A 15,778-nucleotide genomic window follows, 5' to 3' on the forward strand; every position below is an offset into this window, starting at 1 on the left:
CGTCGGACCGTGCGGCTCTCGCGAGAGCCCGGCGCTACTTAAGCCGTCGGGCGGCCATTTCGCGCCTTTTGGGGCGGAGAGGCGTGAGGCGGCGGGCGGTGAGGTGAGTGCGCGTTCGGTATCCGCCGCCATCCCGCCGCTGGGGTGGCAGGAATGAGGGGGGAAGAGTCGTGGTGGTGTCTGTTTGGTTGTGCCCCCTCTCCGACCGACCGCTCGGGGAGCCCATCTGCAGGGAAGGGCCCAGGGCCCGGGCCGGCCAGCCGCGGCCGGGTTTGCCCTCGGAAATGGCCTGTGTGGCGGCACTGCGTGAGGGCATCCTCGGGAGCGCTGCCGGTGGGGTGTTCCCCGGCCTGCGGTAATTTTGTGGGTGCCCACCAACAAAATGTCTCTTGTGCCGCCGGCCCAGCGCAGCCGAGGTCGGTGCGGGGGGAAGGCGAGCGGTATGTTTGCCGCCTGTCAGCCAGGGGTAGATGTTGGCGAAGTAATCGATGGCTCTTTGGGAGGAAAGAACCCTGTATAAAATAACCGGCCAGTAAGATGTTGGTTGTTTTTCTTTTTAAGGGATAAGAGGTGTTATCCCTTAAACAGCTGCAGATGCTGAACAGCTAATTGTAAGTACCAGCCACAGCTTGTGTTGAGTGCCGTTATTTCATGTGTTCCTGCTTTGATGTCAGGCTGTTCTGCTTCTGGGCATTGTGTTTGTCAGGCCTTGGTTGTGAATAATGAGAAACGTTAAAGAGGAGGACAAGATAGTTGGCATTGGGAGCATGAAACTATTTGTCTAGATGAACTTGTCCTTGCTTGGACAGACTTAGCCAGAGAAGTTAGTGCTGTAGTTAAGATAAGGAGGTACACTGGGTAGAATGGCTTTTGTGGTTTGGACAACCACCTTGAAGACAGACAAGGTAAAAAGCTCAACGTAGAGGAAGACTTTGAGCCTTCGTCTTCAAGACCCTCAATGAAGACCACCAGGAGACAGTGCACAGGCCCAAGGAGTGGCTGTGTTGTGGGAAATGTTCCACCTCTTCCCAGAAATCTTACAACTGTGTATGTCCTTTCCATGAATATGTATATTTATGCTATATAAATTCCTAGTAAAGTGCTGAGTGGGTGTGCATGTTAGGAGGAGTGCACCCAGCAGTGAATAAACAAATACCTGCCTAATAGTCGCTTTGGCTATTGAGTTAGAGCTTTCCCAGCATCAGGTGAACTGATGTTAGTGGTGTGCTCACAGTTTGTCAAGGGTATAGGTGCAAGCTGCTGTCAGAAATCGCCATTCATAGAACCATAGAATTGTTTAGGTTGGGGAAGACCTGTAAGATCATTGAGTCCATCTGTTAACTCAGCACTACCCAGTCCACACAGACTAAACAGTGTCCCTCAACGCCACATCTACATGTTTTAAATACCTCCAGGGATGGTGATTCAGCTACCTCCCTGGGCAGCCTGTTCCAATGCTTGACAGCCCTTTTTTGTGAAAAAATATTTCCTAGTAGCCACTCTAAACCTTCCCTGGTATGACTTGAGGCCATTTCCTCTTGTCCTATCTCTTCTTACTTGGGAGAAGAGACCAACACACACCTTGCTACGGTCTCCTTTCAGGTAGCTGTAGAGAGTGGTAAGGTTTCCCCTTCTTTTCTCCAGGCTAAACCACCCCAGATCCCTCAGCTGCTCCTCATAAGACTTGTGCTCTAGACCCTTCACCAGCTTTGTTGCCCTTTGCTAAATGGTGTGCAACTACATTTGAAATACTAATGGGTGTGGTGATGGGTTTGTGAAGCAGTAAAAAGCACATTAAAATTACAAAGGTACAGATCTACAGGGCTAGTAAACTAACAAGCAGGTAAAATAACGAGGCTATTACACAGGAAGGACAGCTTTCTCTGCTGTGTGTTTCAGTCCCTTTGCGCAGACTTGGGACAGCTGAAGGGGTGGATTGGGTTTTCTTGCAGGGTCAACTGAACATAAACATTTTGTGGGACTGGTTGCCATGTTGATTGATAATAAATGAACAAAGGCTTCATTGATTGTCAGGGCAGGAGGCTTTAGGTATCATATAGCTAGCAAAAGAACAGAAGAAAGATGCGGTTACTTCTCTGGCAACACTGTTACATTAGTTTAAAAATGTAAACAATAGTGAATTTTTGTATGACTTAAAACTGAAATATACTTGCAAGTATAAGCTGTTGTCTATACTTATGTGTACTTATTTAAGGGAAGACTTATCTCTAGTAGGGAGAGTGTTAAAACATTCAGAACTCATCTCTACAAGTTTCTGAACAATCTGATGTAACTTTGAAGTTAGCTTTGCGTGACTAGGAGCTGGACCAAAAGAGCTGTAAAAATCCCTTCTGGCCTAAATTATGCTATGAATGTCTCGAGAGAAGTCAGTGCAATGTAACTGTTACTCTGAAGGTTAGTATATTTGCTTGTGGTTCATAGGAAAACCTATGCTGAAGTTTGCTTAAGATTGTTCTTGTAAATTTACCCTATTATGTGGAGTGGTGAAAGGCTTGTTGCCTGATTAACATAGGATTATCTTCAATTTGTCTTGAATTCTTACTGATTTTTAGGGCAAACTGAAACATGACCAATATGGATGAATCCTAGGCTTCTGGCTCTGATTATCCTGATGGCCAAGAGCTAATACACAGCAGAAAGAACTGTATAAGGTATATGCATGGGAAACAAATATCAGAATGGAGCGTTCATGTTCAAGGCAGAAAAACACTGCTCCTGAGGAGTCTTCAGATGAGCTTAACAGTATATGCAAGCCATCAGCTGCTTCAGCTGAGATTGTACTAGACAGCAGCGATGCAGAAATGTGAGTTTTTATCTCTAGCTTAGAATTTTTCATGTGCAGTACCTGTGATATATCATAAAACTATATAGTCCCTGGAAATTTGAGTGTTTTTTTTTCTTCTTCAGTGATCTCTCCACTGCTAGTGGTAGTGAGTACCATCCTAAGTGCTCCATTGCACCTTCAAAGCAAAAAAAGAGATCTCGGTCTTCAAGGCAACAAACTGAATCTGTTGCAGGAGCACCTGAAAATGAAAGCTCTTCAGATTCTTCTGTGTCCCCTCAAAGTCCAGTAAGATCATTGGAAACTTCCAAGAAGCAGGAGTCAAAACTCAATTTGAAAGCCATTTTTGCCTATCACTTCAGGGGAAAGAAGTTTAAGGCTGCTGCACACCAGAAATTCTGGCGTAGCTCGAGGAAGAAGAAGAAGAAGAAGAAAAAGCATGAGGGCACCCAGATGCGTACAGGGAGGCCACCACTGACAGCCTCACCTCAAGAACAAAGGAGGCGGCTTCTAGACAGAGGTTTTCGATTCCCCTTTGTTGAAAAACATTATGGGAAGAAAGATATTCCCTTAAAGATGGTTCTTGGCTATGAGGTGAGTCTTCTACTTTGTGGGATAATTGTATTTTATTTTGTATATTAAAAATAGTGGCTTTAAATTGGCTATATTGTGCTTCCATCTGGTGTGCTACAGTAAAATAGTGAAATAGTTTTTATTTCTGTTAAACAGGACACTTTGTTGTAAGTTTTAAGACAAACACAGCTAGAATACAGGTGTCAATATAATACTACAATTCAGTTCATAATAAAATGCTTTGGAGTTGTATTTTTAAGACCTCACCTGATGTATTTTTTTTCTTTAGCAAGCAGCTACAAAGGGATATTTCCAGTACATTGAAGTCCTTAAATATGAAGAACATCTTAAAAAAGCTTTAGGAGCCCTTCAGGCTAGTGAAGACTTGGAAAGAGAATGTCTGTTGGTACGGAAACACAAATATTTAGATGATGAAGGCCCCATCTCCCCAATTGAGGAGACAAAGTAAGTTCTTTGGTTTTAGGTGGTATAAAACTTGTTTTCTTGTTCTTAACTGACAAATACATTTGTGTGTATACAGGTAGATGCAGGACACCCCACCCCCTAGCCTGTTTGCTGGCATGGTGAGGGCATCAATGCTACTTAAGTTGCAGATCCATGCTAACTCCATCCCAGCCAGACCAGTATAGTTTGCTGCTCTTACAGTTGAGGAATTCAGGAGGTGTAGTACAGTTGCTTGTAGTAGCATATGGTACTGTGACAGTTGTAGGTATATGGAGTTCAGTTCCATTCCTGTCCTTTTAACCTATGTCAACATTGTGTAATCTAAATGTGAATATCTGCTCCTGAAAGTGTTATTTTGGGAACAAAACACTCTGCAACTTAGGCAGCTGTGCTTGTAAATGTAACTTGGAACTTGTTATAGAGGGAGGTGTTTTTAATCTGGAGACAGATCGTTGCTTCAAGTGATTTGTACTAGCTCATTAAAATGATGTGGTAGAATTTTTTTCAAAAAGATAATTCCTGAAATTAGTTCCTCTATAGTTTCCAAATAAAGTGGGGTGTTTTATGACAAAGGCGAAAGGCTTGGTTTTTTGCATTTTCTTTTTACTTTATTAAGCATTGAAGTATCATCTTAGGTCTTTGTTTATGGGCAAACAGTTAACTTGCATGCAATAAAGGGATCAGTAAATCAGCAAGAATACTTAATGTAAATATATTCAGCACCTTAAAACTAAAAGCCTAAAAGACAGCGTAAAGGTATAAAGCTGTCTTTCAGCTACTGTTCACTTCAGTAGTCACACACACTACTAACTTCTGTGAATTGAAGTATTGGGGAGAGCCTGTAAAATGAGTAACAATAATTAGTTTGTTTGCTTAGAGCAGGAGAAACAAAGTTCTGTAGGGTAAATGCGAGTTGGCTCATCCAGACACTAAATTCTTTTTATGAAATGAGCACTGGAAGACTTTCTGGGTTTTGGAACCAGTCCTGCCCGTGCCACTTGTTAAACCCGTAGTACTAAAATGATTTAATCTCTTTCTAGGGAGTCCTTTCTATCTTGAGAAACCTGTGGATGATAGTGGAAGTGCATTTCATACTTGTGTTTTATGGCAGTACGGAGATAATATTTCTGTTACAATATCGGGAGGAAACCTGTATTTTCTGGGTAGCTAAGGCCTACCCTCTTACTTTGATTGTGTTCTGCTTGTTTTCTAACTTGCTGGGTTTGTAGCTTGTTTGCCTGTGTAATCCTAAACATCTCAATACTACTATTGTCTGTTTCTAAATTTTTGTTCTGCTGCTGAGCTCTGCTCTGCCCTGCCAGCATTGCTAGTTAGGATGGTAATTCTGCTGTTGGAAATGTTATCATTTGAGAACAACCTTAAGTAGAAGTAGTATTATCTTACACCTACAAGTGGTAGCACTTCCATAGATGTTAAGAGAAACCAGAGGTTGTGGTAGGAGAATACTTAACATGTTTTAGGCTACTTTAAAAAGTACAGAGCTTGATTTGGATTCTTACATTTCAGTGATGATGATGATGCTAACAGCTTGAATTCTGATAATCAAGAAGACCTTGATGCCAGAGTAGTGGTGAGTACTATTCCTTAACTTCAGAAGCTCTCTAACCTTATTTCTCTTTGGAGGTTAAAGAATTGGTAGATAACATGTATACGAGTACTGAATTCTTGAGCTTGGATCTAGAGTTACCTGTGATACCTGTGAATCCTGATCTGTAATGCAAAGGAAGTTGTTTTGACGATTCACACTTTCATCTTTGAAGTAATGCTGGACTGCATAGGATTTCTGGAGTTCTCTGAATTCTTAGTTTGCAAAGTTACTACTAAAATCTTAGGTTTTAAGTTTCTTAGAATTCAATTTGTGAATACTTCAGTCTTCCATTTTTCTCTAGGAGAACAGCTCTTTCATTATAAGCAGCAAAATTCCCAAAAAGAAAAAAACCAAAGGCAAAAATCAACTGAAGTGATTGAAATACAGGAGGAAGAAGATGATGCTGCAGAGAACTCTGGGCTTCTGCAAGGGTCACCTTGGTGAACAGAAAACTAACAAGTGAGGTGGCAGTGATCACTCCTCAGATAACCTTTTTCATGGCCTACTTGGTTATAAAACATTGGTCTGAAGTTGATGTTGAGGTGCCAACCAAGCAACCTAGTCAGATTTTGTTTAAGGTGAGTATATTGGGCTCGTGTCTGAGACAGTTAAAAAACAAAAACAACCTAAAAGGTGTCTTCTGTGTTGTCCTGTACCCCAGAGTATGACATCCTTTATCAGCCATTGAATCATCTGACTGAAATGCAGCTTGAATTCTTGTAACCATGGATCACTGAATTTATGTCATTAAAAATAGGGAAGCAAGTTCCAAATACTGTAACGTAGCACCAGCGCAGTATAGAAAAGTATGCAGTTGCATACATACCTGTACATGCTCAAGTTTTAGAGGACAATTTGGATGCCTTTTGGCTGGCTGACTTTTTTGTGAGTGGTACTTGAGAGATTATTTTTTCTTTGGCTTAAGGAAGCGCAGATTATGCTTTCAATTACTTTGAGAGCTAAATAAGGATTGAAAACAGAATTGAAGATAATGCAAATAGAGTGCCAACAGTAAAAATGCAAAAGCTGTTAGTCAGTTTAGACAAAAGTCTATTGCAGAATGTGGTTAACACATTGGAACGATGACAAAATGTGTATGATTGAGGTTGCCTGCTTATTCCATGCAGAAGAATTTCTTCAAAAAAGAAACTCTCTGCTCCTGATTCTAATACAATAACCTGAACTGTAGCAGCACAGTGAATCTTGGATTAAAATACTCCTTTTTTTTTTCCCCTCTTGGCCTGCTCTGTCCAGAATGGGTTTTGATGTGGACATGATTAAGCAGAAGATGAAAGCTCTATGATAGTACTTAACTAGCATTGCCCCAACTGCAAGTACCTTTCTAAAAGGTGCTTTAGACAGTTGCAAACATGACTGGTGAATGTTTAGAAATGTTCTGAATACAGCTGACTCCTAGATGACGAGGTTGTCTTGGAAGCAGTAGAAATAAAACATTGTTTGAAGTTTACTTGGAAATCAACAAGATTTAAAAACCAAAAGGTGATCTTGATACTGAATGAATTCACTTTAGGATAGAATAAGCCTTGTAGTTAAAGTATAATGAATATGAGAAATATATTCTAATGAAATTAATAGTTGCACAACAAAAGCTGCTATGAAACCCTCTGTACAACCCTGTACCAAGGCTAAGAACTTATATTTACTCAAAAATGTAGGTATAGTAATTAGGTCATGTAACCATAGTCTGAAAGAAATAATTAATGAAATAACTGATCAAAGAAGGAGTCTGTTTCTCTTTCTTTAACTTTCTCTAACAAGGGGCCTGCTTATAAGTTAACTAGAGGGAGCAATTAAAAGAAACAAGCGGAAGAAACAGATGGTCGACAAGGACATAAATTAGCTCAGACCAATAAGAACCCTGCAAACTGGCAAGATCATCACATACCAGACAAAAGGTGAAAAGTACACCATGAGGAAGACCTGTGGCCTTCCTCCCAAAGACCCCACTGCCCATGTCCTGAAGACCCTAGCAGCACAAAGGACTGATAAGCTAATTAACATATGAAGTGAGAGTAGGTGGGATTAGGTAATGAATATGTATATGGATTAATTGAATATTCATTGTTTTGTTGTATGAATATAAGATAATTAGTTACTTTAAACATGCACATTAGGCAGAAGGATCCCCCGTGCATCCAGCGCTGCCAATAAAGGATACTCAGTCACTAAGAAATTTTGACTTTGTTGTTTAAATCAATCTGCATCACTCAAATACCCTTAATAACCAAATTGCTGTCAGCAACAAACTAATAGCTGTCCAGCAGGTAAAAGTAGTCTGTGCCGAACAGGGGTGTTACCAGAAAAAAGACTTGCTGTCTACTGGTTTAATTTCCTTCAAAATATAATTTGACAGTCTGAGATTGACAGTAGGTGCTCAGTAATGAGAGGTTGCATTGCTTATATGCTTGAATTAAGGTCCCCATCTTTGTAAAGGAAGCTTGAATTTTCCCAGTTGCAACTTGATAGCTCTAGGGAGTAAGACTGAAAAGACTGCTTTTCAGTAGTTGAAGATCGTTTAATACTGGTCCAAAATTAATGGCTAAATGTAACTCTTTTAGGCATCTACCTGAGAAATACTCTGGCTTGAAAGACTCATCCTGGATCTAGGAGTGAGGTTCTTGCTTGGTAAGGCATAGTGAGGTGGTATGGGGAGTCCTGCTCATTCTGCAGTTCATGTGATGAATTTTTCTGTTCAACTGCTGAGTGACTCAGAAATGAACTAAATTTCAATTCTGATTAGAACTGGATAAATACAAATGAAAATCAAGCTTATTACATACAGCTGTGAAACTGATCGCTGAAACCTAGATTTTGGCTTTAGGAATCATCAGTTATGTGACCATATCTGATCATTCTTACTCCTTTGCTTTTTGTCTTCTAGTTTATGTTGCTTTTGGAAGATGAAGTACCCACTCTTCTTTTGATGGGCAAGGTAAGCTGTTACTTGGTATTCAGTTGTGTTTTCAGGTAGCTTTCTTGCTTTACTTAACAAAATGTTTTGAAAAAACCGTATTCCATAGTTCAGGCGAATACATTACAATGTTCCACAGCTGTGCAACATTTCTGTGTGACTCTTCCAAGGTATTGAATTCAGTGCAACATGAGCTCTTTTATCAGTCTGACCAGACTTGGAGCCTGTAAGCTCTGCTTGAATAAAAACTGAATTCTTTAATACCTGCATATCAAAGTGCAGGGTTTTCTTAGAAGTTTATATATAGAAATACTTTGTTTTTACCTGATGTTGAATGCTGCAGGGCAACTTCATCTGTCTGATTTGGTTTGGACACTACCTAGGATCTTGCCGCTGAAGATGTTGGAGAACCTACTGTACACTTAATCTCCTGATGGTGCTCCACACATGCTTTCTCTACTGGGTTGTATCATGCAGCTGCAGCCTTCTGATCACTTCCCTGTGGTAAAATTTCACCTTAATGTAGGTCACATGCAAGAACAGGGGGGATGACAGAAACAGGCTGTGGTAGTCTTGTATGTCTGTATGGCTAAAGCTGTGGAACTTGTTACTGTAGGATGTTGCCAAGTTTGTGCGGCTTCTGGACAGTCTGGGAAATGGCATGGAAGAAAACACAGTGTAAGATTACTGGACAGGAAAATATGTTTGCTATGGGAAGCTCTGAGCTAAAGCTGGACAAGTAATGAAACCTTACAAGAACATACTTAAGAGGACAGAAGCTGGGCATCTTACTTGGCTATTGCTGTACTAAGGGTATTGGACTAGATAAGCTTGACGTGGCATAAATTGTTTTTACAACAGCGTATTGGATTTCTTGCCAGTTACCTTACCTATACCTCTCTAAAAATACAAAACCTCATAGTAGAAGGTGACAGTTATTAATGGTAAGTGTATAGTAAACTGAAAAAACTTCAAATGCTGTTTCAAAAATAGTGGGAAAATGAAAGCTGATGGCATTCAATCTGTTACAGCACGTGTTCAGTTTTTGTCTGTTGCTGTAGACAAAAACCTGGAACCTAGTGCTTAGAAAAAACCCTTCTTTTGCAACCCACAGCTGATAAACATATTAGTTGTGTTACTTATATGAAGGGACAATATTTGCATGTATTCAAACAGCAGTTCATTCAGATAATGATGAATCTGGGGCATGAGTTTCATGTTCACATTTGTGGAAGTGTAGTTCAGTTATGTCTGTTTCTTTCCAGACTTTGCAGATGAGTGTACCAACAGCTCTGGAGCTGTAACTTTTTGAATGCTTGAATTCATATGGCCGTTTAGCCTTCTGATGTACCAATCTGTTGTTTCAGTGGAACATGTTAGCAGAAGAGGTAAGCTTTGTGTTTCTTCTGAACCTCAGCAAAGAGTATTAGACTCTTTCAGGCGAGTACTTTTTTTACAGCAAGTAATCAAACTAATTTCTCTACTGTATGGTATCTGCACTCAGCGGTGTCTTCCTGATGGGGTGTTCAAAACCCAGCGCTACAGTATTTCAGCAGCTGGCATCCTTGGTTTTCATGCAGTTGGGCTGGTTAAACCTGGTATTCTTGTTGAAACAAGCAGATTGAAAGTTTCTTCTTGGGAAGCTTGTCAAATACAACACTGAAGAACTATTAGGGGATAAAAGTATAGCTAAATCAATGAAGTTGTTACAAAATATTTCTTCTTAAAGGGGCGTTCCTGTGATGTCTGTCTGGAACACAGTGGAAAGCCTCTGCTTAAAGGTAAGTATTAAGGAAATGTTTTTTTTTTCTAGGTGGAGGTAGTTGGATGAGGATCATGAAAGCTAAAGTCTTAGTGTTTTGGTTCCCTTCTTACAAAGAAGCAGTATTTCATTTTGAAATAAATCCCAAGTACTAGATGGCATCTGGTGATGTTTCTTCTAAAGTTAACTGGCTGGTCTTCGAAACCAGAAGCTATTGTACAGACATTTTGAGGAGTTGTTATGCCATGTTGGTCAGCAAAAAGACACAACTTGCAGTGTGTCCGAATTGAAAAAACGTGGCTAGAAGAGTAACAGGTTCTGCTTTCCTCGCTGTAAAGTTAGTTGCAGTGGTGACAATGAGACCTGTAACAGGTTTTTACTTAGTGGGACAATCAAAATGCAGCTACTTTACTGTGAAATCCCAAGAATTAGCTTGTTTTGATGTTTTTGGATTCTGCATCCTGCCTACTAAAGGAAGGAGAATTAGCAGGTAGGAGAAGAACACTTGCAGTGTTGAATTCTTGTAGATGGTTTATTAGAGCATATTTGTAAGCTGTCTTAAAATAGTATGTCATGCGTGTTCTGCGAGGTAACTCCCTTGTACCTTCTGTGCCACAGTGCTCCCGGTTTGTTAAATTGCAGATATATTTTGTTCGTAGTTGTGTCACAGACTGGGCTGTGGCTCCGATTTCAAAAGAAATGCTTAGGTTTGGCATTAGCATTTAGACAGTGTAACTGGACTACAGAGTGCCTGCTTCATATTGAGTATAGAAGTAAAAAGTACCTAAGTCTTAGTAAATTACTAAGATATTGAAGAAACTTGGAACTGTTACTCAGATGCAACAATTTACTTATTTTTAGGAAATCCACGATGGTCCAGTCTGAGCTAGCATCTTGGTAAGCTCATGTGAGAGATTGTTTTTTAACCCTTGGCCTGTTGCAGGTTAGCTGTTTTTAACTTGGTGGGCTGGTTATATTGCTGGTTTTTTCTTACTGAGAAGGTGAAGTGTTGCTTCAGAAAACACAAGAGCTTATCTTTCCCCAAACTTGAGAATTATGTGAGAAAATTGTTGTGATGATTGGCAAAATGTTCAACTGCTCTGAAGAGAGTGAGTGAGAATGGCCTTTCTGAACAAACCTACTACACAAGTGTCCTTTTCATGACATCCTCATTTTGGGCATCTGAGTATTTAACACGCAGCATTTTGTGTCAGGGAGCAAAGATTATGATTATGTGACTTTCTTTTGAAAATATAACAGGAAATTAAGAACAGCTGTTGTATTAAATAATATTCAGACATTATAGTAGCTTTAAGTGTGATTCCAAACAGCTGTCAGGAATGCCTGTGGTGGTGAAGTACTGCTCTAGGTTCTGCTGGTTTGTATGCATGTACATGTCAGATTGTAACCTTATCTCACTTTTCCAGGTGGTGTGTAATCGGAGGAGATGAGAGAAGAAATGCAGGATGCCATTTCACAGAAATCTGAAGCCCCTTCTAGGGTTAGTATGACACCTGAGGTTCTGCATATTCCTTATGATTGAAGGGCTCTGGCTTTCAGTGGCTGGAAGTCTGTATCAAATCAGGCTTTTACTGACCTGAGGAGGGTTTCAGGGACTTGTTTCAACACTACATTACTACACTATGTTACTGTATTTTAATGCAGCGTTCACTCCTAAGTGAAGAATTTATTTTAACTTTCATTTATCCAAAGAAGAGTCATTTGAATTTCTCAGTCAAATTTCCCACAAATGTTAACTGTATCATTTACCCTCCTCCTCCCCTCAAATGTCTTGAAACAAGTTGAAAAGACACTTAGCAGGATTTGTATGAGAGACTTTTCCAGTCTGCTTGATTTTTCTCTGTTGTGTTAATTTATAGTGCCAGAAATGTTGAGGTCTATCCCGATAGGATCTCTTCTGTAGGTTCATGTCGTTGGAAATGCCTCACAGAATAAACTTGTGGTTTCACTTTACCCATTGAACTACCAGTTAGCTCTGTGGGGTAAAACTGCAAGACAAATACAGCATCCTAAGAACTGTAGTAATGAGTTGTGTTCTCCTTTAGGTACAGACTTACGCTTTTGATACAAGTGAAAAACAAATTAATTCAATTGGAAAAGCTTGGTAAGAGTCAAGAATGGTGTGTTCTGGGCCTTCAGGTGTCACTAACATGTTGAATTACATGGCTTGAACTTACTCTTCAGCCAGGTTTTTGTGTAGATACCCGATTTCTAACACTGTTTCTTGTGATTTGAGTTTTCTGGATGGTTCAAAACAAGCCTATTCCCCCTTTGATCACAAAGGAGTGATTATTCTTGTTTTGGTGGCTGTAGGTAAGAAGAGACAGCACTATGGTGTCTGTCTCAACTTGAAGTAATTTCACAAACATGCTGCATTTCTGTTGTGTCAAGAGATGCTTGAGAGAGTTTTCATACTGAGCAGCAGTATTTGGTTTAATATCTTTAAATCTGGGTGTTAAAGAGTTAATTTTTGAGCAGCCCAGCCCGTATACTACTATATGCTTAAAATTCCTGGCTTCTGTTCTGTAGAATCCAGGGTCTGAAGTAAAACAAGCAAAATACTCTGGAAGAAGTATAAATCCTTCATGGTAGGAATATATAAAAACTTAAAGAACTGTTGCTGTTCATATTGGTGAAATTCACAGAGCCTGATTTCCCTCTTAGTTGCATGGCAGCTTTTGTGAAATGAAGAATACGTCGGTGTAGCTTATCTCTAGACACTGACCGGTGCATGCAAAACGCTTGAATGTTAACATGAGCGGTTGTGGGTGAAGAAACTCCTGCAGCTGTTGCACTGTATGGTATCTGCACCCAGCAGCATTCTCCTGATGGGATGTTCAAAAAACAGTGCTACAGGAGGTTCAGCATTTGGCATCGTTGGTTTTCATTCTGCCGTGTCTGCTAGACCTGGTATTTTTGCTGATACAGTTTTTGTCCTCTCCTGGGATATGAGCGTACTTGGGTTTTGTTTTTCATGTTCCAGTTTGAGAACTGGATACTGGCCTTGGGAACTCGGCGTGTACGTTCAGTTTTCTGTTTTTAGCAGGTGCTCTGGGATACAGAGCAAAGGGAACCTTGCTGTGTTAGGAGGGTGAGCTGTGGAAGATAACAGCCTGTTTTGACAGGTAAGCATAGAGTTATTAGTCAGTTCAGATGGTTTTGTGCTACTGCACGGTTTGTGTGTTAACTTGGTATGACTTTAGAAGGTTGAAACCTCAGTAAACTGTTCTAGAGAAGTATGGAAATGGTTGTCTGGTAGCAAGAGACGACTGAAATGACCGCCCCAGATTTTGGCAGCATCAGAGCAGGTTGCTTATCTGAGTCACTCATGAGTGTGTGTGTATACTTCAGATGGATATTGCAGTTGTGCAGCAATTTGTAGTACTAGTTTCTAAATAGGATTGCTGTTGGTTGTGAGGGATTCTGCTGTACTTGGAACTTTCAACAGATTTTAGGCTTGTTGGTGTACAGCCTGGCTTATGTATTGGCAGCATTGAGTGGTCTCTAATGAGAAAGGATGGGCTACTTGAATATTCAAGTTCCAGATGTAAGTTGGTGGTAACAGCAGTAAGAGGAGAGTATCTGGTCATTACCAAGGCTGCTAGGATCCTACTGTTTCTGGTGAGCTGTGGACATGACCGTAAAGCAAGTCCATCAGACTCTTGAATTGCCACATGATGTGGCACGAAGTCTGCTGGGAATATGGCTTTAACCTCTGTCACACAGCTCTCCCCTCTGCTGTTCAGGTAAGAGCAGGTTGCTGCTGAGGCAACTGTCCTTGGGCACCTCCAACACTTAAGTTACAGAGGAACAAAAGTTCTCGTTAGAACCGTTGTAACTTGGCAGAAGCTGTGTGGAGGCGATAGTTCTGCACACAAGCAAAAAGGGGAGACAGAAGGCTGCACCGTGCAATTTATATCCAACTTGTGTGGTGTTAACTCTTTACTTAACGCTAACCAAACCTGACTCTTTAACTCATAGTGTCTGCTACCAAATCACCCCGTGTCAGAGGGCTGAGAACCACCATGCGAGTGCCACCAAAGCAAGTCCGGAGGTGAGAGCGCTTGGCAAAATTGCTGATAATAAAGAAATTCAAGGTCACTTCAAAGAGGGTTTGCATGGCTAAAAACCCAGCAGCTCTTAACGCGGTGACCACATATTGAAATCCTCTGCAGGATGCCGTGGACACTTGGTGTGTGCTATGGTCTATTTATGAGGAGATACACCTCGCGTAGTAAGCCTCTCAGAGTGAAAAAGGAATTTTATCCTACTGCACTCACAGTTTTTGAGATGCTGGCGTGCGGGAAGTGGGCTGCTCGGTTCCATTCTGAAACCATTTACTGTTGCTGCATGTGAAGTTGGAGAGCAGGTTGATACAGCTGTGGCATATAACCGTTGGTGCTTGGGTGGCCCGAGAGGGACAAGGAAGCTGGTGAAGGCTGGGGGTACTACTGGGGGTGTTTAGCCTGGAGAAGGGGAGGCTCAGGGGGGACCTTATTGCTCTCTACAGCTACCTCAGAGGAGGCTGTAGGCAGGTGGGTGTCAGTTTATTTCTTCCAAGTAACAAGTGACAGGACAAGAGGAAGTTTCCTCACGTTGCTCCAGGGGAGGCTGGATTGGAGATCAGGAAAAACGTCTTTCCTGAAAGGGTGGTGAAGTGTTAGCAGTGGCTGCCTGGAGAGGCACTGGAGTCACCGTCCCTGGAGTTTAAACTGGTGGCTTAAAAGCCACCAAGCTGTGGTGCGTAGGGATGTGATGTAGTGGTGGCCTTGGCAGTGCTAGGTTGACTGTCTTTTCCAACAACAATTCTGTGATTCCATTTCCCTTGGCAGTGTGATACATTCCTCTATCTGTGTGGAAATCTTCAGGAGTGGATAATCCTGCAACAGCTGGGGGAGGGAGGGAGGAAGTGCAGGGTGGGAGGGCTGGGGGGACTGTGAGTAGTTAGAGGAAACTATTATAATGCTTGGGGCGGCTGGCATTGGAAATTGTGCTTTTACCCCTTAACGTTTCAGTAAGGGGTGGATGTGCATGTTTCCTGTGTTACTTGCTTTATAGCAGCACCATGTTCTGGAATAAAATTGGTTAGGCTAGAGGAAGAGATGTTAGGCTGGCTCTGAGGGAGATGGCAGCGTTCAAATGGCTTTTGAGCAACAATGGTGCTAATAGATGCGTTTCCCCTCTCAGGTCCTGGTGTGATGTTGCTGCAGGTCTGCTGCAAGGAACTGCACAGCAGTTTCAAAGAACCTCACCTAGAGTATTTATTGCAGTAATAAGGAATTAAACATTAATTCTGATTTCCCTTACTGCTTTGTAAATCGAAGTGGTGCATGGTGTTTGGAAACCAGAAGCAGAGGGAGCCTTTGCCCTTCCGCATCCAGCTGTGACCTGCCTGCACTGCCCGCTTGGTGTTGCAGAAGAGCTAACTGAGTGTATCAACTTGTAATTTCACTGGAAAAAAGCTTTATCCAGCCATTTTAACTCACTCGCTGTCACTGAACTCCACTGCACTAAAACTGGAGAAGGTCATGGCATCACGGCATTTCAATAAAACTGATGTGTGAAAGCTGCAGCCTGGGCTGGTTTCCTGTCGCTACACTGAAAGCAAACCCA

General features: G+C 41.4%; 1 protein-coding gene and 8 non-coding genes across 10 annotated transcripts; all 9 read left to right on the forward strand.

The window, feature by feature from the left end:
* The first annotated feature begins 35 nt into the window (after window positions 1-35).
* Window positions 36-15,737, forward strand: TAF1D (TATA-box binding protein associated factor, RNA polymerase I subunit D). 2 transcript variants are annotated; one of them, XM_055802452.1, is made up of 17 exons: window positions 36-103; window positions 562-611; window positions 2,574-2,824; window positions 2,929-3,397; window positions 3,666-3,840; window positions 5,371-5,432; window positions 5,752-6,028; window positions 8,030-8,096; window positions 8,353-8,403; window positions 9,648-9,770; window positions 10,112-10,163; window positions 11,006-11,041; window positions 11,572-11,645; window positions 12,211-12,269; window positions 13,209-13,290; window positions 14,147-14,219; window positions 15,353-15,737. In XM_055802452.1, the coding sequence occupies exons 3-7, from the start codon at window positions 2,700-2,702 to the stop codon at window positions 5,824-5,826; spliced, it is 906 nt and encodes a 301-aa protein (XP_055658427.1). In that variant the 5' UTR covers window positions 36-103; window positions 562-611; window positions 2,574-2,699; the 3' UTR covers window positions 5,827-6,028; window positions 8,030-8,096; window positions 8,353-8,403; window positions 9,648-9,770; window positions 10,112-10,163; window positions 11,006-11,041; window positions 11,572-11,645; window positions 12,211-12,269; window positions 13,209-13,290; window positions 14,147-14,219; window positions 15,353-15,737. The 2 variants fall into 2 exon arrangements, with proteins under 2 accessions (XP_055658427.1, XP_027632815.1); XM_027777014.2 differs by lacking the exons at window positions 5,752-6,028; window positions 8,030-8,096 and having other exon boundaries at window positions 3,666-3,841; window positions 5,369-5,432.
* Window positions 8,141-8,212, forward strand: LOC114010249 (small nucleolar RNA SNORD5). Its single transcript, XR_003551622.1, has one exon. It is a non-coding gene; the product is annotated as a small nucleolar RNA SNORD5 (small nucleolar RNA).
* On the forward strand, window positions 9,412-9,538 carry LOC114010248 (small nucleolar RNA SNORA40). The gene has a single exon (XR_003551621.1). It is a non-coding gene; the product is annotated as a small nucleolar RNA SNORA40 (small nucleolar RNA).
* Window positions 9,862-10,000, forward strand: LOC114010251 (small nucleolar RNA SNORA8). The gene has a single exon (XR_003551624.1). It is a non-coding gene; the product is annotated as a small nucleolar RNA SNORA8 (small nucleolar RNA).
* On the forward strand, window positions 10,386-10,518 carry LOC114010253 (small nucleolar RNA SNORA1). The gene has a single exon (XR_003551626.1). It is a non-coding gene; the product is annotated as a small nucleolar RNA SNORA1 (small nucleolar RNA).
* LOC114010245 (small nucleolar RNA Z40) lies at window positions 11,210-11,282 on the forward strand. Its single transcript, XR_003551618.1, has one exon. It is a non-coding gene; the product is annotated as a small nucleolar RNA Z40 (small nucleolar RNA).
* On the forward strand, window positions 12,035-12,166 carry LOC114010246 (small nucleolar RNA SNORA18). Its single transcript, XR_003551619.1, has one exon. It is a non-coding gene; the product is annotated as a small nucleolar RNA SNORA18 (small nucleolar RNA).
* LOC114010250 (small nucleolar RNA SNORA8) lies at window positions 12,956-13,095 on the forward strand. The gene has a single exon (XR_003551623.2). It is a non-coding gene; the product is annotated as a small nucleolar RNA SNORA8 (small nucleolar RNA).
* LOC114010252 (small nucleolar RNA SNORA25) lies at window positions 14,261-14,390 on the forward strand. Its single transcript, XR_003551625.1, has one exon. It is a non-coding gene; the product is annotated as a small nucleolar RNA SNORA25 (small nucleolar RNA).
* Window positions 15,738-15,778: the final 41 nt, after the last annotated feature.

This window comes from Falco peregrinus, chromosome 4 (assembly GCF_023634155.1).
Source record: "Falco peregrinus isolate bFalPer1 chromosome 4, bFalPer1.pri, whole genome shotgun sequence".
Classification (NCBI taxonomy): Eukaryota; Metazoa; Chordata; class Aves; order Falconiformes; family Falconidae; genus Falco; species Falco peregrinus.